At 44.1% G+C, this 27910-nt stretch overlaps 3 protein-coding genes and 1 long non-coding RNA gene across 13 annotated transcripts in view; 2 read left to right on the forward strand and 2 right to left on the reverse strand.

Annotated features, from left to right (window-relative positions):
• Positions 1 to 1360, forward strand: part of palld (palladin, cytoskeletal associated protein) — a 37760-nt gene extending 36400 nt beyond the window's left edge. For all 8 annotated transcript variants that reach the window (XM_029146255.2, XM_029146250.2, XM_055508142.1 and 5 more), the window contains one exon: positions 37 to 1360. In XM_029146255.2, coding sequence (XP_029002088.1) covers positions 37 to 197 — 161 coding nt within the window. In that variant the 3' untranslated portion in view covers positions 198 to 1360. The remainder of the gene's footprint in view (positions 1 to 36) is intronic.
• cbr4 (carbonyl reductase 4) lies at positions 1361 to 3052 on the reverse strand. The gene is made up of 5 exons (XM_029146260.3): positions 2887 to 3052; positions 2685 to 2805; positions 2482 to 2618; positions 2240 to 2374; positions 1361 to 2154 (listed from the first exon to the last, which is right to left on the reverse strand). The coding sequence occupies exons 1-5, from the start codon at positions 3050 to 3052 to the stop codon at positions 1976 to 1978; spliced, it is 738 nt and encodes a 245-aa protein (XP_029002093.1). The 3' UTR covers positions 1361 to 1975.
• LOC129603982 (uncharacterized) lies at positions 2682 to 5546 on the forward strand. The gene is made up of 2 exons (XR_008694484.1): positions 2682 to 2821; positions 2897 to 5546. It is a non-coding gene; the product is annotated as an uncharacterized LOC129603982 (long non-coding RNA).
• sh3rf1 (SH3 domain containing ring finger 1) lies at positions 4921 to 27405 on the reverse strand. 3 transcript variants are annotated; one of them, XM_029146258.3, is made up of 13 exons: positions 27202 to 27405; positions 27082 to 27141; positions 25729 to 26233; positions 14367 to 14642; positions 13775 to 13870; positions 12433 to 12738; positions 11122 to 11232; positions 9358 to 9485; positions 8500 to 8670; positions 8105 to 8388; positions 7720 to 8024; positions 7145 to 7497; positions 4921 to 6985 (listed from the first exon to the last, which is right to left on the reverse strand). In XM_029146258.3, the coding sequence occupies exons 3-13, from the start codon at positions 26107 to 26109 to the stop codon at positions 6817 to 6819; spliced, it is 2580 nt and encodes an 859-aa protein (XP_029002091.1). In that variant the 5' UTR covers positions 26110 to 26233; positions 27082 to 27141; positions 27202 to 27405; the 3' UTR covers positions 4921 to 6816. The 3 variants fall into 3 exon arrangements, with proteins under 3 accessions (XP_029002091.1, XP_029002090.1, XP_029002089.1); XM_029146257.3 differs by lacking the exon at positions 27082 to 27141; XM_029146256.3 differs by having other exon boundaries at positions 27082 to 27405.
• Between the last annotated feature and the right edge of the window lie 505 nt (positions 27406 to 27910).

The raw sequence follows: 27910 nt of genomic DNA on the forward strand, positions 1-27910 counted from the left end.
GTCTGCCTCTAACCCATTTCTCTTCTCCGCCCTCAGCTCAGTGGCAGCAGCCGAACCTCCCCAAGCCCAAGAAGGTGCGTCCCTCCACCAGCCGCTACGCCGCCCTGACGGAGAGGGGGCTGGACGTGAAGGCCGCCTTCTTCCCCGACTCCAGCCCGCTACCTCCCGGGGGCCTGGTGGAGAGCGACGACCTGTAGAGACAGTCAGGCACGGAGGACGACGTCACGCTGAAGGCTGGCCTTGCTCCTGAGGAGGGGGACGGAAAGCAGAGCCCATCCACCGTCACTGAACTCCAAACACAGACCTACAAGGTCGGACCCAGCGAGAGGGTAGTCATGCTTTTCTTATGATTTGTAGTCTGACACAACACATTGTAGTAGAGAATTCATCGCGTTGGTGCCCCAAGCTTCGCTTTTATCAACTGGACCTGGAAGTGCCTCTGATTTCTGTGAAGAATGCAATGAAAATAAAATTACTATGCATGTCCAAGTGGTGCCAGACTAAAACTGCACCGACTCAGTGTAGATGGAACTCTGACGAAGGAGATCTCAGACCTGTTACGTGGGCGTGTGTAGCGACAGTAACTGTAGGTAGTTACAGGTCACAGATGCAGGACAAGGCCGGGCCTTAAGAACTGTACAATTATAGGCGTTGAAATAAGAAGAAATAAGGTTTTTTGAAAAGTAAACGTTCACGCGTGCGCAAGATTTGTGGACGGAGCAGAACTTTCAGGAAGGTCGGATCGTACGATGAGAAGACGAACGAGCGGGACGTGAGTGAGCAGGTTGAGAAAAATGGAGTAATGGTGGGAAATTCTGGTCATGTTTTTTTTCTTTCGCTGTTTATTCTAGAGGTGTGAATTCAAACTAGGGTCACGGTTTCTGTTTGTCAAACACGTTTTCCATTTTATTTTTATATGAAACAAAAATCTGCAGTTTTGACACAAGTTCTACCAGCGATCCCTTAGTTCTGTCTCTACCTTGAAGTTTTATAAATGTATTTACTGCCTTAAATCACATTTAGGATTAATCACATTTGCTTTGCATGTCGTTTTTGGACTTGTACAGTGCCAAAAAAGCTTCGACCCAGATGTATAAAACACAGCTTTTCTCAGCATTCAGGGGTAGCAAACTTTCTAAGATGGTGAAAAAATGAAAAGCAAATTATATTTATATCTATTTTTGTCACCTCTGTGATACCATACGAAGAAGACGTCCTTGTCTGAGTCTGTTTGGAGCTCGCATCAGCCGACAGTTACCGTGTTTGCACATTTTTATGCCAATCAATGCCTGTATATGGATTGTTCTCCTGATGTTATTTTAGGTTATGAAAGTTAATAAAAAAAAATCTAACTCTTCAATCAGTGTGAGATGTTTTTATAGACTGTCAGGCTCTTCCTGAAGCAATAAGACCAAGCCAACAATCACATTATCAGCCACAGTGGGAAAAGCATCCCTGCTAAAATCAGGCCATCCTCCGATACAGAACACAACATTCAGCAGTCGGAAGCGAGAGGCGTTCGGGGTTTGGGTGAAATAGAGGAGCAATGTGCACGACAGTCACCTCCAGCTTGGTTTGTCCAGACTACATGCACAACCGCACTCCCCTCCACCTCTAATTCCCTCCAGCTGCAGCCTAACAAGCCGCCCCTTCTCCGGCCTCCAGAGGTGGGCCGTGTGGGCTGCTTGACGGGGCAACGTGCGCTGGTGTTGAGGGCTTCTTCCGTGGGGGGGGGGGGGAGACCGTGTTGATCCACTGATAGAATTTAGGAGCTCAGGGCCACGAGGTCTGGACTGGGCCAGACATTCTGGAGTCAGCAGCATTAGTCATGACCCGGTGTCACGCAGGCCGGGCCTCGGCCACTGAGGGTGTGTCAGCAGAGCGCGTGTGATCTCGCCTTGTACAACTTCACTGATCATAGATTCAACAAAAGCATCCGCCGCCTACGGCAGCATCCCGAGGAAGGCTGCGTTTCCTACATGGTCAGCTGCAGCCCCCCGTCCACCACCAGCACCTGTCCGGTCACATAGGGCGACTCCAGGAGGAAGAGGACAGCCCGGGCCACCTCCTCCGGCTCGCCGAACCTCCCCAGCGGAACGGAACGCACGGCGTCCTGCTCGTTCAGCCCCGAAGTCATGTCGGTGCGGATGAAACCTGGGAGCGAAGAAACGTAGGAGCGCTGTGCGTATAAACGTCGAAAGAGAGTAAAAGGTGACACGAAGAGGAAGCGGGACTGTACCAGGAGCCAGGAGGTTCACCCGGATGTGTCGCGAAGCAACTTCTTTAGCTAAAGCGCGTGTGAAGCCCTCCAGACCTGCTTTACTGGCACTGTACACACTCTGCCCGGCATTGCCTTTCAGACCAACAACAGAGCCTTCAAACAAGAAACACAAACAACCGTTATCCATTCCCCTGAATGTGCATTAAAGAGTAGTGTCGCCCTCTAGTGGCCACACTAGGTAAACGCTGCCGCCTCACTACCTATGTTGACTATAGCTGCTCCCTGGACGTGCAACATGCTGCGCAGGGCTGCTCTGCAGGTCAACATGGATCCCAGCAGGTTGCTGTGAAGCACGGCCACCATCTCCTCGGGCTTGGTCCTCAGCAGCAGAGCGTCCCTGCCCGGGGGGAGACGTGTCAGCCATGAGGGTCGGACACGGGGACGAGTCGGGTCACCGCCTCACCTGTTGATGCCGGCTGCGTTCACGAGGTAGGAGACGCCCCCGCACGATCTGTGGATGCCGTCGAAGGTTTCCTGCACCTGCTGCTCTTCGGAGACGTCACAGCTGAAAGCCACGTGGTCGCCTGGAGCGCAGACACAGTGAGTGTACGTTGACACGATTTGTCCACATCAACGCACAACATGCAGATACGCTGACGTTCTACCTGCGGACAGGGACGCCACGGTAGCCTGTGCGGCGTCTTTGTTCCTGGAGACGACAGCCACCCTGCAGCCTCGGTCTGCCAGCAGGCGGGACACTGCCCTCCCGATGCCCCGGGACCCCCCGCACACCACCGCCAGCCTGGACATGGCCCTGCGCTCACAGCGCATACAGCCACAGGCGCGTGAAACGGCTCGACGAGTGACACGGACCAAAGTGCCAGCGTCGCTCCGCTCGGTTTAGTAGAGACGTGTATATGCGCCGAGCTGTTACTCACCTCAGGCTTGGCTGTTATAGGTATTCGGTGCAGGCCTGTTGCAGTTTAACGGAGTTTATTTCCCGTACGACTCAAGCAGGGGCGTTCATGGGCGCCGCCATGTTTGCTGTCGCGTTGTGACGTTTCACGCCGTCAACCGGAAGATGGCGCTGTTACACAGGATTGAGGCGCCACGTCGGCGTTGCTGTTTTTTTTTCTATTACGTGTTCATTTTAGGCAGACTAAATAAAAAAAACACATTTTACAGTTGTTGTGAACAATTAAGTAGGGAAGCTTTGTTTTTATTATTATAGATTATGGGCATTTTAGTTGCAGTAACATAATGTCAATGTGTTTGTGCCGTAAATACTTAGAATAGTTACAGTCCAGTTACTGATTTCTTTTTATGCTCACAAGGCTGTTCACACTGAAGTAGCACAAAACATTGCAATCGCTGTCTTCCTCTTTATTTGCATCATCTGTCCATTTGAGAGGAGAACAGTGTGCAGCGGAGTGAGTGATGCTGACAGTCGGAGGCCTTGTCGTTCAGCTGCAGCATCCGCCAGACGAGGACCTGATGGGACCGTAAGTCACGTTCACATTCTGGGCCCAGCGGAGCGGTAGACTGATCCATGTCGGTGCAGCAGCAGGAGAATGAAACCGCCACAAACGGCACGCGCTCGAAACGCTCCTCTGCACCCCAGTGTTCATTAATATCGACTGTGATTGTGCATTTGTATTCTGACCACAAGACATTACTCCCTGTTTTCACATTAGCAATTTAATGGCGCTTGCCAACAGGGGCATATTTTGCTCTCACACACACACACACACACACACACACACCAACACATGCATAAAGACAAACGCACACACACACATTATCAGAAACAGTTTTGTGGAACCTCGATACTGTGCCTGTGTTTCATTACTGAGCCTTTTTCAGACCTGCGTGACAAATGACTTCAGTGTATTACCGGTGATTTCCTGGACATTATTCATGCATACAATTTAAAGTAAAACCTCTGGACAATAACAGAGTAAAATTCTTCAGGAAAGCCTAATTAGTGTAGTTAGTACAGGAACGGGTTTAAAACGCCTTTCACCAAGCGACTGACACACCTACACCTCAAACACTCATGAAACTCTTGACCTTGAGACTTTACACAGTCGCTGCAACTATAAACGTTTTACCTTTGCTCACACATGCAGCTCATCTACCGCACTGTTTACAAATCTGCACATCAATAATGTTTCCACCAGATGTATGAAAGTCGGTTTAAATGCGCTCATTTTCATTATTTCTGCTCAGTATAGTCTTATGCTCGTACAATAGAATAACTTATTTCCATGGTAACCCATCCTCTGCAGGGAGCTGCGCACCGCACAATGACCTCTCTGGGTGCCTGTCAGTTTCTGTCAGTGTTTCCCAGCTGAACACACAGGGGAGGCTCACCTCTCTCTGCAACACTCTGCTCTGCTGCAAGGCACCAGAGAAGCTCCCTTACTTCTGGAGACACTAATGTCAACTTTTACTGTGCCTTACCTGAAATTCATTTAATTAGGCACAACTGTCGGTTCACTACTTTATCATGGGTGTAAACCTTTTCAGTGTAATGCAGTCAGTGTGACAGAACGAGAAGAGGAGGGAGGGTGAAAGCGCATATTCCTGTCAAATGTGCTCTGCGTGTGTTTGAGAATGCTCGTTCTGCACCATTTGAATCCAGCAACATAACACAAGGTCACTGGGGGGAAAGAAACTGCAATACTGCCACCAAACAATGTATGGAAACCATTAGCTTTTATTGTTATAGAGATTTTTACAAAATGTGCTATTCCCTCAAATACTTCAGAATGTTCTTTTTTCACATAATAGACTTGTGCCAAATTTCAGTTTCACAATTTTCAGACATAGAAGACTAACTACAGACAAAAAAAGGATCAAGTAAGTCACCTTGGCATGAGGAAGATCTGTTACATCGACTCAAACAAGCTTAAATTGCCACGTGTTCCAAAAGATGAAAATATATTATAGTAACCGTAAGAAATGCTTCATGTTTTCAGTCTGGATTTGTGCAGCCTACGCATGATATACGGATGAAAGGTCAGTATGATTAGAAAGGTTTTGATAGTGCATACATATGTGCATCTGTGTTGTAGTAAGTCTGATGTGTTTATTAAAGGCGTACCAGTGAAATGAAAAGACACTCAAAGGAGCTGTTTGAGCAGAAAGCCTGAGGTTCGTGTGCTGATGGCCAAGACATCGGGTTAATTCTACATGCCGTCCAGGAACACAAGAAACAAAAGGCCCGAACAGTGATTTGTACCATCCGTTCCGTTCCCACACTCTCTCTGCAGGTTTAAAACAAATCTCACCACACACCTGCAATCAGTTACACAGTGATTCCCCTCAAATAAAAAGAAACTAAAACAAAAAAACAAAGACGCTGTTTGAAGCTCCGGGTGCAATTCAGTCACCAAATTTGTACTCAAAGCCAAAGGCACCAGTCAGCGAAAGTGTCCAAAGTGTTTCAATGTCCCCACAGACTTCAGGTCACTGAGAGGAAAGTCATTAATGATAACCAACACTTGGAAGTCTTTTAAATTAATCCAAGATGTTATATTTAATAAGGATGCAATAAGGAATAAGGCAGTGTTCATTCTCTGAAGTACTAATTCAATTCCAGTCAATGCACAATTGAACATAAAATTTTCATTAAGATTTACAAACGACCTTAACCACAGAATAATAAAAACAAATAATGGGCAGTAAAGTGATTGGTTCCAATTAAGGGAAAAAAAACAACTGTGCCTTTTAAAACTGAAGAGAATTATGCTACAAATCTCTCATTGGAGTGATATGACGATAAAGTACATTACTTCAGGAAAACATGCTGTGCTTTTACTGCCACACGTCACATTAGGAGTGAGTTATAGGATATAAAGACTGAGAGCCAGCTGAAGGCTGCATCCTGTGTCCCACTGCATGTCCACGCGTGACAGACGACGGTCTGCGGGGCAGCAGGTGTCAGACTGGACATAAATATACACTGAAATTAATAGGCTGTGCGCAGTTAATGAAGGTTTATGTCGCTCTCGTAGTTTAGAGCTACGTCTGAGGGGGTTAGGAGAGCAGCTACTCTGTTCAGTTAATACAAGGAAGGTATAAATAAGCAGCATTGGACTGCAGCGACTATGTAGGAGTTTTATGCTGCTTTTCATCTGCTGACTGTTTAAAACAATAGTAAGACTTGAACTGCTGTGGTAAAATGTGACAATGTGGCTTGTGCAGGCCAATCTATGAAATAAGTTAAAGTGTGTAACATATCTATATCAACAGTTCAGTTGTTTTAGACTAATCATCTCTGTGTCCTTATATACACAATACAGTCAGAAACAGTACAAGGCACACATTTAAACGCGGAATCGTTACAAAGATATAAATAACCAACAAATAGAAACAGTTCATGAATAGTGTGCTCTCCATCAACTGTGCTTTCATCCCCTTTTCCTCTGCAGCTCTCCCTCGTACATCACCACCGGAGCCACACTGGGCTGTGAGCAGTTAAAATGTGGTGTCCAGTCCTGGTGACCGTGCAGATATGTTTGGTTTGTTCACAATGTGAGGAGTCTCGCAGTGACCGGCCGGGTCAGCAGTTCTTCACCGTGGTGGGTTTATCAGATGAGGTCTACAAAGCTGCCGGGGAACAGTCCCGTCTTGCCGTTCCTCTGCAGCGTGCCTTTGAACCAGCCGTCCTCCCTCTTCCTGTGAACAAACACAATGTCGCCTTCCTTAAGTTCCAACTCGGCCTCGCTCTGGGGAGGATACGATACCACCACCCTGTACCTGGGGAGGACAGCCAAAGGCACAGTCGGTCACTGATACACACCACAACAAAGACAGCTGCTCAGTCATGTCACCATTACCGTGTTACACTTTCTATGACGGAGAAAGACAAGCGGGACGCTCACAATAGAATGAAGCCACGAGTTTACATCATTGTACCTCTCACATATGATGGGCCTTGCGTCATGGTGCTGAGATACGAGAGAGGAGCACGGCTGGCGGGGAGGAGGAGCAATGGGAGCGCACCCATCCAGGGGACTGCTTTTCCAGTGGGAGGGCTCAGGAAGTGAAGAGGATGATGAGGGCGAAGACGCAGATGCAACAGCAGCAGCAGATTCAGACTCAAGGCAGCTGACAGAGCAGGAGGGAGGGGAGGTGTCATGCCCCATGGCACCATGCAGCATTTCTCCAGCAGCAGCTTGTTCTGCCTCCAGGGTAGGAGAGGAGGGGGGCGATGGACGTGACTTCTTCTTATTGGAGGACAAGAGCTTCAGAAGACTTTTCTTTTCTCTCTGCAGCATAAAAGACAAAATATCATTTTATGTGGAGATCTAATTATACAAACTGTGGACAGGTATCGTTATGGTGTGGGGAGGGTGTAGGATGGACGGAAAGATAAAACATCTGTGCCTAACTCATGTTTATTATTATTGGTGAAAGCAATTACTGTAAAAGACCCCCCTCACCCAGCTGTAATGCACTTCACCCGTCTGACAGAAACAAGCCTGCTGTACCTTGACATCCTTCTCCAGTCGACAGGCGAGAGCTGTGCTGTTGGACATAGCACTGAGGGCTGAGCCGTTCCCAGGGCCAACAGGCACCGGGCGCAGAGCATCCCCGTCCAACAACGCAGCACTGACGTTGGGTGGAGTCAGCGAGGAAGCAGCACAGCCCATCGCCACTCCGGCTCGAGTGCAGCTTTGGGGAGGTCCGGAGGAAGGCTGCGGGCAAACCACGAGGTGTGGGAGATAGGTCACGGGCGTCGCCGACTGCATCGGAGTCACTGCTGCGGTGGGCCGGTCCTGACTGTGGCACGCAGCTGCAAAAGGAATTTAAATAGATGTTGTTATAAGGCCTTTTAGACGCACAGAGCAACCGTATACCTCCCACGGAAGCTACCTGTCCTGACTGCATTGCGAGCCTGATTCACAGTCATCTGGGAGCTGACATGCAGCGGGACTTTTGGCTGCTGGCCCGTGGCTGTCTGAGCCACCGTCACCACAGCTGCAGGTTGAGAGCTGGCAGAGGCAACGCTGGAGCACACTGTGGTGGGTTTACTGAAGTCAGGCCCTTGAACAATAGCCCCAAGGGGAGCAGGAGAGGGGCTGACGATGGTGACCCCTCTACCAGCTTGAGTGCACAGGCTCATGGGCACTTTGGGCTGGGTGCTCCCTGAAGCCGTTCTGAAGTGAGGAAAGGGGAAAAGCTTTGAGACAGCTCTGAGGTGAATTAATACGAAACTAGGCATGTGTAAGTGTAAGTGTAAAATGTCCAGTATGAATGATATGACTCACCTACTGACAGGACTCATGTAGTTCCCAGGGAAAACTCCAATCTTGCCCGTGTGCATGGAGGTGCCCTTGAACCACCCATCCTGACAGCGTTCCAACACTAAAAACATCTCTCCCTTCCTTAGCTCCAGCTCATCGTCCTTACGGGGAATATATGGAAACATGGCCACATAGCTGGATCCAAAAGCAGAGTACACAAATGTCAGCAATTCAGCAAATGCACACACGTTCTGTACAACATGACATTTGTTCTCATTGTAACATGCTGCCTAGCAGTACATCTGTCATCATCATCTGAGACCTTCCAGCACAGACTGTGCTTGCTGACCCAGAGAAAATCGGCACTGGAGGACAAAGGTTTTTGGAGGTCATCTTTTCACATTAGTGCAAGAACAGGCCCAGAACAGCATCCGCAAAGACACGGGTCTCTGGGATGGTCTCCGTGTGATTTTGGTCGATGTTGTCAGGGGCAGGCAGCATACATGCCTCAAGAGTCTGACATGCATGCACAGGCAGACTCGGATGACAGCTAGTGAGTATTCATGAGGTGGATCTAATTCTTATCAGGTGTGTGGAGTCTTGGGGGAGTAATGAGGGTAAAGGTTAGACGGTCAAAAGTCAGGGGTGACCGAGAGGATCTCCAATGGGACCCAGGAGACGGTCACCCACAGGTTCTGACCCCTTCACTTGTGCACTACCTCACAAAAAGGTGGCGGGGGCCCACAGACAGGCAAACTTTCCCCTCTCCACTGAGCATGTGCACCAGGACCCTGGGCCACCGCTACGCAAACAACCGCTAACATCTCGCTGCGCATTAAAGAAGCCTGCATATTTCTGCATGGGACTGTTTTTATAACTCACACTGTGGGTCTTTGTCTCCCACTTTGGTCGCTTATGCTGGGGGAGGGTCTCTGTCCGGCAGTCAGTGGATATGCTGCTCCAGCAGCAGAGGACTGTGGAGGAGGAGGTGGGGGTGGCGGAAGAGCATCCTGTAGAAAAAAATAAATAAATAAATAAACAAAAATTACATTTAATTAAAATTTCACAACAATTCATTACTTGTTTCCTCTCAGTGTGGAGCTCAACAAACCAACCCGAGCCTCAAAAATCAGACAGTGTATGTTACAAAATAAAAGAAATCCGTTTCTTTATGAACAACAAAAAGGGGAAAAGAATGAGAGATCATCTGTCATCTGGGTTATTCCCTCCGGTTGGGTTTGGCAGACACCACAGTCTTGTCTCTGACTTCCCTCCCTGCAACTGACAATATCCATTCTGCTTGTTTGTTTGTTGCTAGGAGACCACATAGCTAGACGTTAAATCCATTGCAGTATTTAATTGGGACCATATGAAATAAAAAAAAAAACATGTCTGTAGGCACGGTTCAGAGCAACCCTCAAACCAAGCATGAGTGGATTCATCTTGACTCACTTGTTTTCCCTCGTTGAACGTCTGTAATGTCAAAAGAGACTCATGCTTTTGACTAGAGGCTAATGAGGAGTGAGCATTTTAACAATATTTTTTGATAACCCTAGTCAAATTCATTCTCCAAGTTCCTGTATGAACACAGAGCGCACATAAACAAAATACTACAACACGCACTTTTAGAAATTGTAAAGAAGAACTAATTGCCCAAATGAGCTCTCAATGAGTCAGAACGATGGTGAAGACAACTCCTATACCTAGGAGCAAGGCAAGTCTTCCCATGCTCAACATTGCCAGCTATGAGCAGCAGAGTAATAGCTTCCATGACACAATGGGGGAGGAGAGTGGCACCCAGACAGCCCTGTGGTATGTGCATAGACCTGTGTGTATGCGCGAGTGTTGATGTGCGTTTCGGTTCACTGCTGACGCTTGAGCTGAGATAATTAGGCTGCCTGCGGGCTAGAGAAATCATCTGTACGAAAACATCATGTAGGTTTCCCAAGTGAAGCGGAGAGCTCAACCTTTTGTGTACACATTCCTGCTCATTCAGGAACTCCACATGCCAGAGCATACACATTGACAGACAGGAAGTGTGCATGCTGCTTTGTGTGGGCTGCAGGGATTTCTTGACATTTGCAGTACCGTTGTTTTTTTGTTTTTAGTCTTTTTTTTTTAAATCTCGGCAAAAACCTGAAGAAGAAGTAGAACTTTGGTTCAAAACTTTTCCAGAGTTTATTGACAAATGTCTGCTACTATATGTTGTTGACAGAGTTCTACTTTGAAACAACAATCACTTGTCGACACAATGAGAAGTGCCATGAAAAGGTCCCCTCATCTAAATGAATGCGTTCTCTCAAGGGAAGCCTTTGAGTTAGTACACATTCCTGAGTTTGAACCTGCTCCTATTAATTATCTCAACTTACTGTAATGCATTTGTGTGTGTGTGTGTGTGCTTAAAATAACAAGCGTGTAAATGACCGTTTTAATGTGTGAAACATGAAATTGTGTAAAAATCAACAGTTGCAGTAGAAGCTTTCATTAAACCGTGAGGTGTTTTCTTTCGCCGGAGCCATAGTAACAGATCTGTTTATCTAATCGGTTTAATACACCTCACAAAGCAACATATAAGCCTTGGACAATTGGAATTTTTTGCTTTGTGCAGTAGCAACATTTAGAAGACTTGAAGGTGATTATACCTACCACAGCTATAGATGTGTAGCTCGTCTCCGAGGGAAACGTGAAGACTGTTGCTGTGGTAACTGGACTGCTAGGGGGTGGGGTCACAATCAGTCCAGTTGTGCAAATGTGTACCTGTTTAAAGAAAATACACAGATCAGCTATACAACAACAGCTTTAATGTAGAGGTCCGTGTCTTTAATGTATGGTGCATGGCAAGTCTTATTGACATGACTTGTAAATAAGGTGTACTGTTAGCCTGACTGGCACCAAGGAGGATCAGGATACAGAGGTTGGAAGAAAAGTTTGTTTATTTCCACAAGTCTCCTGATAATGAGTAGTGGGAAAAAGATTTGGCTACAATATACACATGAATAGAAGGCTCACTTGATACATAAATCATACCAATAAGGACTCCTGATGGTGTTGATGTAAGATTAATATTTAAGCTAAGTAGAGTTTGGAAACATCTTTTGACAGTGCATCTTTAAAAACAGTTTGAAAAAGTCAGACAGGCAGAGCCAGAGGTGAGGCGAGTTCACCCATCTATATAAAAAGACCTGAGGCTTTAGCAGGTGTTGGGGGGGAAGTGGACTGAAGCTTGGACTTTAGTGTATCACAGGTTAGTAGAAACATGTCCAGTAACTTACAACATAATGTAATCTCAAATATAGTTGTCATACATTGTGGTCAGTATGGCTTCATGACATACAGTACCACTAGTCAGAAGACAAAGCTAAAATGTGGCTGATATGTGCTGACTATGCAGCATATCAACAAGGTGGCTTCTTTAGGTAAACTATAAATGACAAAAAGTGTGACAAACAGGGGACAACCAATCACGCTGACACTTATTCTTAAGAACAACCACCACAATAAAAAACCTTATGTATTGTAGTAGGAACAAGATCTTAATTTAAGTTAAAATGCGGTCTAGTAGACGTTTTTTAGTCCTCTAAACATCTTTGTATCTGTTGTCTCTAAAAGTCAAACAAATCAAAAGACAAACTCCATTGTTTGGCAATAATAAAACACGTGTGTTGCTGTTGTCATGTTGGGATTGGTATGGAAACTTTGAGAACAAAGCTCAAGTCATTTTTGTGGATAAATGGAGTCACGCATCTACGAATTTTAATTCTTGATCCAACGCAATGGCCTGTTTGATATTACAGTGGAAAGGGAGATCAGATTAATTCCTGAGAAGAAAAAAAAAAAAAAAAAAAAAAGAGAGGAGCAACAAGCATTTCGTAAAAACAAAAGAGTGAAACCTGGGTATGTTTTAAAAGACTGTTGCGAAGTGAACACAAGAGAATGTAGTGTGCTTCATGTGCTTACCTGTGATGGTGCACTACAGGAAAGCCCCCCACTGATCTCTCCGATCCGAGCAGCTGCTGTGGGATTGCTGGAGCTTATGAGGACCGGCCCGCTGATTTCCATTGAGTGGCGCTGGGGAGGAGGCGCTAGCATGGGTTTGTGGGACATAGTGAGAGAAGTAAAGGAATGTCGCTTCTTGCTGTTCTTCTTCTCCCCTGCTCGCTGGGCACCATTGCTCTGGGGGCCTGAGGAGGCCCCCTCACCAGCGTCTCCAGTGGAGTCTGACGGCTTGTCCAACTCAATAAGCTGCCGAGCTGCCGAGTTGAACTACGAGAGAATAGGAGACAAGGCCATGAAGACAGAAGTAATGTGAAAATGGAAGCTACAGATTAGCAGTGTTTGTCAATAGGGTATTAATTAGAATGATCATGAAAACTGTCATTCTTTATTATAATCTATGAGGTCTTTATATTGTACAATCATTGAAGAGTTGTTGGCTGTGAGCTAGTTATGAATCACTTTGTAACCCTTTCAGGCTCAGTAATGTGTAACTGTATATAAAAAAAAAAAAAATCAAAAGGAGACTAAGACTAAAAAGGCACCAGTTAATCACAGGGTGCCCTCACTTGCCGTCACACTTTGCCTCAAGCACCTCCCTCTACTTAGAACATAAAAGCCAAGTATTTTACTCCAACCTGGGAGAGAGCCTGTTCAGGTTTATCGCTGGAATATAAGCACACTAAGGCATGGGGATTAAAACCAGAAAAGGCATTACATTTAAGATCATCTTTAACAACATCAAGAAGTTTTAGATGTAAATGTAAGTATAGACAGTGCTTAAAATCAAAGACATTTAAAGGTATTCAATGACAGTGAAATGGTACTGCATTTTTTTATGAAACCTCAAAGATAGGCTTAGAAATATTCTACTTAAAACTATGAATGAAAAAGAATAGAATACACTAACAATAAAAAGAATCACACACCACCTCACAACTTTGTAAGTTGTGATATGCTGAAACATTCTTAGAACAAATATTTACCTGCCTATTTAAAAACTTCAAAACTACAGTGTAATTTGGACCTTAAAAAATGAGTAAAAATGAAATCATCCTTTTGGGAGAAAAGGCTCAATTCTGTCTAGATTAATCCCTAAGCTTGTAAAGTGACGAGCTCACAGATGCTGTGACTGTTTAAATCTTCAAAGACATGTTTAATGGTTCTATGAAACATAAGCATTTCAAAAGGAATCCTACACAGTTTGGGAAGTATGTAAGCAAAGGAAAGCCCATTTAAAGACTTTGGCACCTGAATCACCAATGATTAGTGACATATTGACTTTAAAGAGACTTTAGTTTCTCACCTCTACATAGGAGATTGGAAAGATTCCAATTTTATCTCCCAGCATACCCTCTGCCCAGTTTTCATCCACTCTGCGGATCACGGTCAGGATATCATCCTGAGAATTCAAGAGAGTGTGTCACTGCATGTGAAAGAACCCAATTAAGCTCCGTTAAAACTTTATTAAAAGTAAATTCCCCAAGACCAACAACCCTGGGGTCTGAGGCCCAGAATTCTGTTAACTAAGCTCATTTCTGTTTTGCTCATGTGGCAGTTCAACAAGTGATGACATCAAAGCACAACCCAAACAGCTCAACAGATAAAACCACTCAATTACTGTATTTAAGCTTTGTACAGCATTCATTCTCTCCTGGCTAATTACAGCCATTCATCAAGGCGACTGGCTCAGACTCTAAACCACTTCTCTGGGCGTTTTAGTTAAGAGCTCTCACAACACACCCACGGCTTGATTAAATGAATGCTTGGGAGACAGAACGGCAGCGTAATCACAGGTATTTCTGTCCTGCTACAGTGACAGCTTAACACGAATATGGGTACTGCATTTGGGTACATTTTCAATTTAGTATTTATAGTAACAAATGGTACTGTCTCACCTTTGAGAAGGGCAGACAGTCCTTGTCTGCCTCCTTGTCTTTAAGCTCAAAGTCATACAGAGCTTTGCACTGAGGTGGTGGCTGTGGCAGCGGCTTGATGACCTGAACAAAGTTGGTGGGGAAAAAGCCGTGGACTCCACCCACTTCTCCGTGGTACCAGTTTTCATCCACTTGCCGCCGCAGAATAATGATGTCACCCTTGCTAAACTTGAGGTCTCCTGGTTCCTTGCCATCATAGTTGTAGAGCGCTTTTGCACACGGGAGCTGAGGGACACCCTAAAAAAAAAAAAAAAGAGCATGAGAATACATTTAAAAAAACTAAACAAATGACAATCATGTTTGAATTAATTTACTTTGTGTCAATTTACACCATTATGTAAAGATATGAGAAGTGGGTTTGCCCAGTATAAATAGCTGCATGCTAAATATTATCTATATCTTCTGGCCTTGTGCCAAGTAGATTCACTTAACAACAGGCAAGGGGTAATGGCCACAATTTCACATACAGCACCTGTGAGCAATGTTTACAAGGCTTAGGCTTCAGTGCAACTGTTAAAATGTGTTGAAATACATGTGACGAGGCTGTTGGGTTGTCACCGTGAGTGACAGATTAACGCCTTCAGAAGGCCAAGGGCCTTGTTGCTTTATATTGCAGCAGCACGTTTTGTATCTTAGCCTGCTAGGCAAGAGTCCTGAAAGGCCCATTCAGAGAATGACAATCCAGGAAAAGAGGGACAGCGAGTAGGGGGAGTAGCAGGATAGCGAAGCATCAATGTTCTCCATTCAGGATGGGTGTCCACAAGGAAGGCTTCAGTCCAAACCAACCCCCAACCATTTATCCTACTGCTGTTAGACGTCCTTTGGAGTGATCGGAATCACAAATACTCCCAAGAAACAGGATGGCAACTCTGGAATTGAAACCCAGAAGTCAACAGGGAATGCAGACCGTGTTACACTGATACCGGTATGGGAGTGGAAAAACTGAGCCAGAGTAAGAGGGGTTAAAGCAGAGTTTGAAGCTGGCTCCGCAGTCTTGTTAAAGGCTAATGAACCGTTTAAAGGCTCAGCAGAGAGTAAAAGTACAGAATGAGCCGTGATGGTGAGCCAGGGTGACATTACCCTTCTGCAGAGAATCACACAGTCTATCGGTCTTGGGCTCTGATGGTCTAGCATGTGGGAGAGAAAAATGGGAGGAGGGTTACTGCAGCCCCCTGCACACTACACTGGGCCTCCTTTGAGGGGAAAACGGGGCTTTTGAGCCCACCCAGGCCTGGCAGGGAGTTTCGTGATGAAAATTCAGATGAAATTAGAAGAGCTGCCATTTTTGCTTCAAATTACAGCCTGAAAGCTTTAATTACGTGGTAAGGATGAAATGCTTCACAGCTCAAAACTTGACGTTTGTGAGCAGTTGTTCTCACACCACTGCCAAGGTTTGTAGAAACCCTTTAGTACTGTCAGCATAGTCCAAAGTCAGCAGTGTTATGTAATTGCACCCATAAAAAGCAAAGGTAAGTCCTGCATAAGAAAACAATGTCTATTCTGTCAACTAGAGTGGCTCAATGTACATTTCCATGTTTAACTCAACTTAATAATAATGTGGTCTCTAGTGGTAAGACAGTAAACCTAGAGGTAGGCGATGGCTGTAGCACTTAATATTTGGTGTCTTCCTATAAAGAGAGCTGAGCAATAGGCCTAGAGACAGAAGCAGCTTAAATTCGCTCTAGAGATAAAAGCCAGACTCCTTTGACTAATGGTCAAAGAAATGGCAATCAAGTCTTTACCCCTTCAATCTATATCTTGAGTTCTTCAGTCAGACTATTGAGAGTCTGCAGAAAAAATCATGTGACAGATCTTGAAACACAAAAGTCACCCACTGCAGCATCATCTCTTCATAGCTGGCAGCTCCTTAGATAGTACATACTGCTGTCTCATCTTACTCCACAAATGCTTTTCTTGGCAGATAACCGATAGTGATAAATACCAGGGATGCTTAATTAATTAGTTCTATTACTACATTACAACATTTAATCTATGACAGAGCAGGCAGATAAGCAGCTGGTTGGTATGGATGGTACCACTGTACCGTATGTGTAGGTGTGTTTAGGTGGATCTATGTTAAGCATCAGCTGGTGTGTGCAATTACTTCTGTACTGCAGATAATGCAATTGTAAATTACGACATCCTCTGCCACAGCAAGCGTTCTGCTCTACAGCGCGGCCAAATGTCAACAACCAGTGTGCAGACACGCACAAAAACACAACGTACTACCAGATAAGACTAGGCCAAATGGGGATAATTATGCTAACAGCTGGGTTTATACAAAAATGTTGCCAGGATTTGACGGGAATAAGCCTCATGTAGGCTCTCTTATTTTATTCTCTTATTTTAACAGGTAAAACATGACTGTAACATTTGTGTTTGTCAGCAGGATTGTGTGTACCCACAGCAGAAAGAAACCCTTCCCTCAATGTGCAAGTGCCAGACAATGGTAGCAAAGACTCCATTCCCATATGGACACCTCCAGCAGGGGGTCCATCCATTATGTTAACTGCCTTTCCTGTTAAGGGGGTGCTGGAGCCAATCCCAGCTGTCTTTGGCCAAGAGGTCGCCAGTCTATCACAAGGCTGACACAGACAGACACATTCACACTTATTATAGGAATTGAGGGGCACCAATTTACTGGATAACTGCATGTCTTTAGATTGTGGAACCGGGCTGAATTACCTGGAGAAAAGCCATGCAAAAGCAGACAGAGACAACATGCAATCCAGCCAGCAAGGGGATTGGGAGAAAAAAAAGAAAAAAGGAAAGAAAGCGAGAGAGAGAGAGAGAGAGAGAGAGAGAGAGAGAGAGAGAGAGAGAGAGAGAGAGACCTTCATCATTATAAGGCCAAGACATTTCATCTGAGGCAGCGCAAGCAGCACCTGCCACGCTGACTATGAAGTCAAAGGACAATTGTTTATTACCCATATACCATTTACTGGAGACCTTGCTAAAACCATTGGGACAATGTCCAGAGGAACATGCGGGTCCACACTCTGTCCAGGATTTATCTTTCACACATGAAGCACACAGCAGGAGAATGTCCATGTCAGAGATTTCCATCAGAAAAAGGTCTGAGAAAAAAAGTTCTTGTTCTGGTGAGGTGTGGTCCAAATCCTAACATCTTTATCTTGTATCTTGTAATGTAATCCTTCACAGTCCTAGTAACTGGAACGTATTATAACAACATCTGTATTTTTATCCTATACAAGTTATGATTATGATTATGGTTATGATTTGTTGTAGGTAAAAATACTGGGTGTTAATAAAAGCTATGCTTTTTTAAGTATCCCATTTTAACTAAACAGAGTATGTCCAACATGCAGTGACATGGGGATAAACAGATCATTGTTTAGAAGGAACAACTAATCAGAACACCTGAATAATAAAGTGTGAATAGTTCCTACAGATGACTCTTGTCACAGCAATCTTATGACACAGCTTACTCATCTGGGGCTGTTGTTTCCCTCGCTGTCTGAGACAAAAGAAAAACTTCTTTTCTCTGGTTTCTATGGAAACTCCACATAGGAGCATTTTTGGCTATTAATGGGGTTCTTGACAGTGCAGTCAATCTTGTGAAACTGAGACACTGAGCCAGTGTCCTGTTCTAAAATTGGGTGCAGCATAGTACCATATGGGAAAAAAATCGCCTAATAAAATATTTGGAAATACACTTCCTTCACAAGAGTAGGTGATATGTTAGTGGTCACTTGTCTTATATTTGGACACAGCATCAGGTTAACTTGGCTTTGTACAGTGCACTGAAATACGAAAGAGTGATTAGCTTACTTGTCTGTTGCCATAATATATAATACTATATGTAATACATAAACTAAAGCAGACTTAAGATTCTGCAATAAGTGTTTAAATCACCATAATGGTGGCAATCATGTATCTACTTACTATCTACTACTAATGAAATAAACTAATCAAGCTTTCCAAGAGCTTTACTTTGACAAATCACTGTGCTGTTTGTTTCCTACTTCACTAAATACCAATTGTGGTCCCACACATTAGTCTACAGGCACGAAAACACTCTGTCTGCAGTCTGGAGGCCAGATGGAAGCTTAGATCATGTGAGAAGAACAGAAACTATTCAACTCGCCTTGTTCCTGTGTCAAAAAAGACATTTTCCAGTTAAACCTACTTATACAGTTTTGTGAGAAACACTGTTTTGCAACTGTCTGCACCTGACTCACTTACAGAAGATGTTTAATGAACACCCCTTCACTGAACCAGGCAATGTACAGGTTTACGGCCAGTTCCTGACATTGACTTGCATTTCTGGATTTTTATTATGTCTCTCAAAGCATTTAACATATGGACATAAAATCAAGATGTTTCAGAGTAGAGAGCACTTATGGCACGGATTAGTCCTAAATCGGTATTATAGCAGCATGAAATTGTGGGGCTTTCGAACACGCAGCTATGTAAAACCACCTGCAGATGAATTGTCACCGTCTTTTGGTAAACTACTGTGCTTTGTATCATTTTTTTACCTGCTTTGCCCAAGGTGTGGGGGTAGAGGCTGGTTGACAGTGTCAGTGGCTGGCACCATCGCACAGAGAGTGAGTTCAGATGCTATATGTTCCAAGTTATGTGTCTGGGTGTCAAACCAATACAGAAAATTATCTAGTATCTATTTATTTGAAAGTAACCCTATTCATACTGAAGAACCAAATCCAAACTTAAATATTTTCTGCACAAACAGAGTAACAGAGTGCTCTTGTATCCAAGCTACAAGTGAATTACTTTACAAATGTCACAGTATCTGTTTATTGAGTGCCAGTCAATATGAGCTGAATACTAAGCATTTCCTCACATTACTCTCCACTGTGCTGGTGAAAGCGTGCAGTGTCTGTGGCCTTTTGTTCCTCTTAGTCATTCAGGGTGAGCCACCTGCTCTACTCTGCTCTGCTCAGGCTGACTTTGATTTACACAGGGTGTTGCAAGAATGAGGAAAATTTAACAAGAAACTGGACAAACACTGGTTCTGTTTAATATTAGATCAAATCTGTTATGGTGCCGAGTCTGATGGTGTTCAGTTTGCATTTAGAGTGGACACATTTCTGGAAAGAGTTCAAAGTACAAATACATCATCTCTTCTCCAGCACAACACTGACCAAACTGTCCACACCAATCTCCAATTAATCTAGGTGTAACTTGTTAGCTTTTCTTTATCTCCACTCATTGCCGATTGGCCTCATGCATTGGAGCAAGAGTGTCAAAGAGCAACGCTCAGAAACTACAAAAGTCTGAGTGGGGGCCCTGACTGGATTCTGTTTTTCAGTTAAGGCATGCTGTGTGATTAGCCCTTTTCAGATCAGCGCTATAGTATTACAGCAGACACTGCATTTAAATAGTGTGTCAGACCTGTTTTGATGGACCTTAGGCTTCTGTTTTTAAATGTTCTACGATGACCATTTGCAACACAGTATAAAACTGAAAAATTTGTAATAAATGCTTTGATGTTGTCGAGTGGTGTTGACCACACTGGCAATTGGAGGGGCATGGCTCAAAAGACTAGAGACATTTGACAAGCAGAAAATTCTTCTGACCCCGACTCACATTACAAAATCTCAGGTTGCTGTGGTTACTTAGCCCACAGCAATATCATTAAGCATTGGGAAGAAAACAGAGACAGATGCTAGTGCCTCTAAAACTCAGGATGTTCATACACATGGGGGCTAATGGGCCTCTGCTCGACACAATTAGCAATAACATCTCACCCGTCTACAATGATGAACGGAAATAAAGCGTGATTTTCCTAAACCTTTACTAACACACCTGGGTTTTGTGGGTGTGTGCAACACAAAGAGCCCTCATGGACCTCAAATCAGTCCATGACTAACTGAAAGCAAACACATTTCTCTGGCTTTGTCAGGAAAGACAGCTAGGCGTGTTTTTGTAGCATGACTGAGCTCAAAGTACATTTACCTCTAGTCAGAAGAGCCATGATGAGACATGTGTTAATGCACTTCTCTGGTCAGTGCTTGTGGTAGGATGTGTCTGCTATAAGCATATTAGGACTGAAAGCTTCCTTCCCTAAAAGTGCAAATTCTTCTCACCCACTCAATCCTATTTAAGTCCTTTTTTAATAATTAATCATGCTGTCAGCAATGCAGGCCCCACACATGCAGTACATGAGAAGTCATTCAGCAGACTGGTCTCAAAGATCTGGCACTTTTATTTCAAAGTAAACTCTGATTATGTTTCTAACTAACAGAAAAGTAACTGTATTAAGATGAAGCAGAATAATTCTAATATTGTGTTTCAAATTTCTTCCGAGTTCTGTTACAGCTTAATAATTTGGGCTTTAAATTGTTTTACCAAAACTTAAATGCGTAGTACTGGGTACATTTTCCATAGCTAGGAAGATGTCACTCACGGAAGAAAGAAAAAAAAAAGTACTACAACAACAACACAATAGAAACAAAAACCTTCTATCTAAAGACACGACTTGACGTAATTATTCTTCAATTTCTGCAGGAGGTCTGGGACCACACATGTCTTTTATGTATTAACAAGGTGAGCCAGATGCAGCCGCTGAAGGTACATCATGAGCCAGTAATAGCGCTGGGGTCAGAAGTTAAACAACTGAAAACGAAACTCCCAGAACGTCATGAATCTGCCTCAGGGATAGGAACTGAACACTTAACATGCCAGCAGTCAAACAGCCCATGGATGACCAATCCTGGGTCACCAATCACAACACAGGGTGAAAGGTCAAACTGCTCTGTTGAGGCCAGTCAGGTATTAGGAGTACCTTGGGAGTAAGAGAAGGACACATGTTGTCAGACAGCTGAAACAACAGTCATAAGAATAGGTTCCACTAAAAATAACATCCTTTTATTTGACTTGAATAATTTAGTTACTGGTATAATTTAATAAAATGAAAAAAAAAATTAAAAGTGGCCTGTAAAGTCAACAGATGATAAAAAATGCTACATTAAAACATTTTCAGAAGGAGTCTTGGCCATTGGGCCACACATTAAAGAAGGTTTTGTTTCGCTGCACAGGTGTGATAGGACTGTAAAGGGGAACTGGTCTGCTTCCCTTGCTGTCACGTTGACAGAATTAGAGATGTGACATGGACACACAAAAAAAAGGGGCTACAGGCAAAATGAAGATTTTTTTTTTTTGGTTCGAGGACCATCCGGAATTTATAGTTACAAACAAACATCATCATAATTAAAAAGTCAATAAGGCCAAATCTCAGTTCACAGAGATCAAAACAATCCATGATATTCAGACAAATACTGGTCAGATGGTAGGTATTTTGAATGAATATGGAAATATGCCTTGCAACAAGATACAACGGCTGCAGCCGAGTCTGCCCTGGGGCCTTCAGGTGCAGAGACACGTCAACAAACCTTATTTATAAGCACAGACCCTTATTAGCCTTTTGAATCACCACATTTGACAGCACCACATATTCGACAGCCCAGAACACAATAATACATGTTGCTACTTATGGAAGGTATACTAAAAGAGGCGAACATAAGGCAGCAAATGAAACAAGACTAGACAAGCCCAATGTTTAGAGGAGCAACAGTGACCTGCGACAAGTCGGCATTCCTCAAGCAAACAGACACACTTACAGCGTCTGAGGTTAAACGAGAATGAAAAACAAGTCAACTCCTTTCTACAACACATCTCATGAAAGGACACAGACAGTCAGGTACACACCCTTCGCCAGGAAACGACGACGCCATGGCTGCACCTCAATTAGGTCTTTTGAACTTCTCCCGGGGAATTATGTTAACTCACTACAGTAATTTTCCACTGCATAAAAGGCCACTTGCTCATTGACTGTATGTTTGCCAAAAAATGGAAACAGTAAAAAAAATGCAAGAAATGTAAAGAGGTGCAAAAGTGCTGATTTATGTGTTTGCCTGTGCATGTTAGACACAGGTTAGCAGTAGACTGCACAGGATGCTTGCTCCCAGTGCATGATGGAATATGCTCCAAGATTGATGGCATAAGAAAAAAAAAGTTATGAATAAATAGACTTGTATTTTTTTAGTTCAACATCCTTGGCAGACAAACAAGATTGTTGTTAAAAAACATTACTATTTAAATTTTTGGGGCATCAAGTTACAACAGTTCATTAAAAAATATATTTTGGCACTGATACGATGACCTAATGGAAGTAAAACCTGACCGACATTAGTTGTTTCAAAACATACTACGGGTCTAAAAAACTGTGTACAAGCAGACAGTGACAATCAGGGGCATTAACACAGGTTGTTGCACAACATGTGTTTTCTTTACTCCGAATGAGAGTCAGCAGTTAAGAGGAGAACAGGGAGCAGTGCCAACTCACTGTCTAATAAACTCTAATCTCATTAGCCCTTTAACAGGCTCCAGTCTGGATTTAGACTGTGAGGAAGGAGGAGCAACACAGCATAAATATGGGGAAAAATACATGGCTTGTGTCAGAGTCTTGCAAGAGAAAATTACAGGTGGCTCCAAAATACCTGACACGCACTGTTCAGAAGGTCCTGGCCACTAGTAGACCTCCGTGGGAAATACAGAGGAGGCGAGAGAAAGTGTGAGCATGTTAAGAAAGCAGGAATGAATAGACCAAAAGCCTGCCGAAAAATTCCCAGTGGAAAGCAGTAAGTATGTGTTTGTCAGTATGTGGGCAGTGCGAGGGTGTAATGATGGGGTTCTGTCATGCAGGCAGAGGTCAGCCAGCCAAGAGGAAAGGCTTCAACAACAATATGATGTCATCAAAGAGGGCCAGCATGACTCACCAACCTCAGACGAAGGGAGGTACACAGGAATTTTTATTAAGATACCGCTACATGAGAAACCCTTAAGCAACACACTTTTTCTAAAGGAGAAAAAAAAACTAAATTTAAAGTGTGGAGACAAAAATTAAGAGGAAGCGCATCATGCAAATAACCAAGAAAACAAGACTTGGCAGTGTCTTATAAGTGACAGGACATTAGATAACAGCCATCACTCAGCAGCAAAGAATACCAGAAAGAAAGGATGTGCTTCGCTTCCTGTTTCTTTTGAATTAATTCAGTGGACTTTCAATATAATAAGAGCTGTAAAAGGAAAAAAGGTGGAAACACTTTCCTTGTATAAATGACCTAATTACATCCCAAAGAGATTTGAGCAGTAATATCAGTAATACAACAAGCAGGAGTTTCAATAAAAAGCTCTATTTTAGGTCTGTGGGAGTATCGGCTCAACTCTCCAGAGGACTATAATGATGACTTAAGCCATGCACGCAGATCTCCTTTTAAATCTTCTCTGCCTCTCTCGTTTGCTCCAAACATTGGCTGCAAAGAATCCTGACCTTTGACTTCCGAGGCCACTTCAGTGACTTTAATGCTCTCACGCAAAAATACTACGTTTTCCGTCCCTGTGAACAAAATACTGTGTTTTGAGTCAACAAGGGCAAAGGGAAGACAAAACACCCATGTAATAGAGCACCATGAACATGAGTCATCATCCTGACAGAGAGCCAGACAATCACGGCACTACATTCAAGATGTACCGTCGCATTTCCCTCATCAAAAGAAACACCGGGGGTGAGCGGCGAACAACAGCTACAGGCTGCTGGTTACGAGGGGGGACATAAAACCAACTGTGTGGGTTAAACATTTGGCCCTTTTGGTCCTAACACCTTCAATAACACTCATCAGCTTCTGTTACTCTGCATGTGGACGGAAGGTTACCAGCCCCTATACTTGTGTCGGTCAGTCAGAAAGATCAGAGGGGAACGAAAACAAAACCCTGTTGTGCATCTGTCAGGCAGTCCCCACTGATCTCCCCTCTCAGAATGGCGCTGGCCACATAAGAATTGGAGGAGGAGCTTTGCTTGAACAAGGCCACATCACCAAAAAGGAGTCACTTCTGAGCCTCAAGACACCTCAAAAATTCAGAGGACAGACAACAATAAAAAAGGAGTGGAACTGAGGGTGTCACCCTGGGGGCAGTGAAGCGCTAAGTCCCCATGGAGCGCTGACCAGAGATTGAGCCGGGCAATCTGCAAGAGCTTTGATCTGTGCCTTTCATGTTCTGAAAAGTTACACCTGCACAGCCAAGTCTTTGCTTGTTCTCAGCAGTTCCTTTGTCATCAGCCATAAGACAGCAAACGGACAGTGTCCAACAAAACAGCAAATCAAAAAAGCACAAGAAAATATTTTTGAATGCACTAGATCCTGTCACAGAGCGCTTTGATATGCGGTGTATATTAGCATTAACCCAAGCTGACGTTGCACAGGTAAACACACATATGCAGCCAAAAAACAAGCCTCTCAGAAGCTTCCAAAATGCCAGAAAGCTGTAATAAGAACATGAATCCTCTGCAGTGAAGCAAAAAGCGGCAGGTCCCCCTGTAGCGATTTAGGTCTCTGATCTCCAAACCTGCATGGCTTGGCAGATCCTTTATCAGCTTTTCGAAATTCCAATGTTTCTAAAACAAGGTCTTGATATCTTTTTATCTAGTCTATCAATGCAGTGTGAAGGCCCAAGCAGCTTAAAGGAGGGGCCCTGGGGTCTCCCACATTTTTAAAGCCAATTTTACAACACTTCATAAAGTAAAACCAAGATAGTTATTCAGTAATGCATACAGTTCAGTCAGTTTCTGTGCATTGTAATTCCACAATCTCCTAATTTTTATACCAAAACAATAAACATTTATAGAAAATATTAACTTTTACAAAAACTATGTAAAATAGTCGAGCTCTAATAGCCTGAGCACTTGCTTTTATCTTGTGCTTCCATAATTAGAGATGCTCTTGCAGCTCCTGGTCCCCTAAGCTTTCTAAAAATATTTTTCCATTTTTTGTATCGAAGATTTCATTGTTTAAACAATGCGGGTGAAAACAAGCTCCTGGCAATTTATACAACTTCGTACAACTATGCTTTAAGGCATCTCTCAGCAATCTCCCCAGAGTCCTACGCTGCATTTCTCATGTAAATTTCGTTCACAAGCAACACTACAGCAGGGACCTTAAGTGTAATAAAGGCTCATGACAATGTGGGAAATCAAGATTGAGAAATTTGCTTACAGTAAAGGCCTGGCTGTAACCGGAGCAGGGAGCAGAGTCATTTGTTGGCTCAGCCATTAACTGCTCTAAATCACTACCATTAGTAATGCTGGGCTGCTAGTCAACCGCCTGGCTTTAGGGTCACCATGATAACAGTTAATCCACAGCAAAGATTAGAGAGAGCAAGTAATGCAACATGCTGTTTTTAATCCACAGATTTTCTCTGTTTTGTTTCAGCTTGACCCCAACAATGGGAAACACAGATTTGTGCTCTATGATCCATGTTTAGTTACAGTGAGGATACTAACCCGGACAAGGGTGCTCTTGGCCTGAGCTCGCTGGGGTTGTGCTCCTGGTGCGGCCTGATCCCTGGTCCCAGTGCCATGTGCTCTGGCCACAGCTCCAGATGTACCATTCGCGCAAACACCAGCTCCAGGACCAGCCCTCCGGGGCCGCTGCTTGATGCCGTCCAACAGGCGCACCAGGAGGATGTTGCTGGGGAGTTCATCCACGGCGCACTCCACCAGCGTGCGGCACTCTGGGCAGCGCAGCTCCCCGCGTGACCCCAGAATGCCTTGGAGGCACCTGCGGCAGAAGGTGTGCTGACAGGGAAGCACCTTTGCGGAGGCATCGAGCCGCTCCAGACAAACGGGGCACTCGAGCAAATCCAACAACACTGACTCGTCCATTGTCCGTGTTTTCTGCCTTGGCGTCAGCAGAAAAACATGATGCCGATAAGGTTTTGTTTGGAAACCGGATCTGTACGGTCACGTCACTCCCATGCCTCAGCTATGGCCATGGCATTTGCATCAGCTTAAAAAAACCACAAAAAAATGAATAAAAAAAGTTAATGTCTGCAAATGATTAAACTATATTTACAAGAAATACGACACAGTATGACTTTATATATATCACTTACAAACTGACATGTAATACTGTAAGTAAGAGAACAGAAAACACTGTTAAAGCGCAATACTGCTGCCCTATTGTGTTCCACTGACTTTACAGAATCGGCGCTGAAGGGTAAGTTTCTTTTGATCCACAGATATAAACGAACTACACACGGCGAGCTTACAATTGAACTTCTGCCCGATCAACACGCCGTAAAAAGCCCAGAAGCGGCGGCGTAGCAGCGGGAGACTGTGATTTGCCTTTCAAACGCGACAAACGACGAAGAATAACTGCAGGACGTGCTCATCACACGTCATCTGGTCGACAATAAAACCGCTATTTAAATCGCAGCGGCGTCGCCCGCCGCACTAGCGTTAACATAACGTGTAGGTGTTAAAACAATGACGTTTAGCTCAATCGAGCGAATAGTGGGAATATGTCAATATTACGCAACACTCGGTGGAACGAAAACATGTTCCGATACTTTTTTTATGACAGCAGTAGCACTCCGCATCATCACTCATTTTTCCGGACACGCAATAAACACAAACTACACATGTGTAATTTATAATTACGTTGAGTTTGCGAGCAAATATCCGCCGCTAGCAACTGTGCTATATTATTGGTGTAACTTTGTCAAAACTAACATTTAGAAGTTTTAGACGCATTTGTAAAGGGAGGAAAAAAGCTATTCGTGAAGTAAGTTCTCTTGTAGAAGGCATCTTACGTATTATACGCGAGAGTCGCACAATAAATGTCATTTAACTCACCTTTTCCCAAACAGGACTCCTCCTCTTGTTGCCCCGTATCTCCCAATTTCTGCCTCCTTGCTAACGTTAATAGTTAGCAGGCTACCTGGGACCTTTTAGCCACTTATGTGGAGTACTCACCGAACAAATGCTGTTGTTTTCCGCCGGAGGTGCGCAGCGGTGAGTACGAACGCGCCCGCGTCAGACACACAAGTAAAAGGTAACACGAAACGGACACAGGCGAGACAACGGAACTCCAACTGCAGCGAGCGCCATGCTAGTACGCTACTTGTGCTCTGCTGGACTGTGCTGCTGTGAACAAGCGAGAGGGGGAGGGAGGACGTGGTCTTCAAGTGCTGTCGGGAAATGGGGAGATTCGAAGAGGGTGGTGGTGGTGTGAGGGGAGGGGGGGTTACACGCGAAGTAGGCAGCAAATTGTATGAGGAGTAATATCGGGAAATCTAATCTGTGATTAATGTCAGGGATCACGTGTGACGTAGGCAGCAAATTTACACGAGGAGTAATATCTGGGAATCTTACACAGTTACACTAACGTAACTAAAATTAGTGAAAAATAGCTGCTTATTTTAACTAAAGCATGTCTAAAACACATGTAATCTTTCTTTTCAATTTCAATTTCGCTGTCCGAAAAACTAGCGAACACATAAAAACATTTCGGCACACTGCTTTTTTTATCTACTATTTCCCATTAAAGTTCAAGTGGCACGCAGCGGGGATTCCCAGGCGAACCAGAAGGCGGCGCACAGCTCCTCTGCGTGGAAACTACTTGTTTTCCATGTGTGCCATAGTTACTCAACCTGCCACCAAGATATTTTATATTGCTGTTGCA

Source organism: Betta splendens, chromosome 4 (genome assembly GCF_900634795.4).
Source record: "Betta splendens chromosome 4, fBetSpl5.4, whole genome shotgun sequence".
Classification (NCBI taxonomy): Eukaryota; Metazoa; Chordata; class Actinopteri; order Anabantiformes; family Osphronemidae; genus Betta; species Betta splendens.

Coding starts and splice junctions, on each gene's coding strand:
- cbr4 (XM_029146260.3), bottom strand. CDS start 3,052: ATGCGCTGTGAGCGCAGGGCCATGTCCAGGCTGGCGGTGGTGTGCGGG. Junction 2,806..2,886: donor CGTGGCGTCCCTGTCCGCAG/GTAGAACGTCAG, acceptor TCTGCGCTCCAG/GCGACCACGTGGCTTTCAGC. Junction 2,375..2,481: donor AGCAGCTATAGTCAACATAG/GTAGTGAGGCGG, acceptor TCTTGTTTGAAG/GCTCTGTTGTTGGTCTGAAA.
- sh3rf1 (XM_029146257.3), bottom strand. CDS start 26,109: ATGGACGAGTCAGTGTTGTTGGATTTGCTCGAGTGCCCCGTTTGTCTG. Junction 9,486..11,121: donor GCTACACATCTATAGCTGTG/GTAGGTATAATC, acceptor TTTTTTCTACAG/GATGCTCTTCCGCCACCCCC. Junction 6,986..7,144: donor AGGCCCATCATATGTGAGAG/GTACAATGATGT, acceptor TGTCCTCCCCAG/GTACAGGGTGGTGGTATCGT.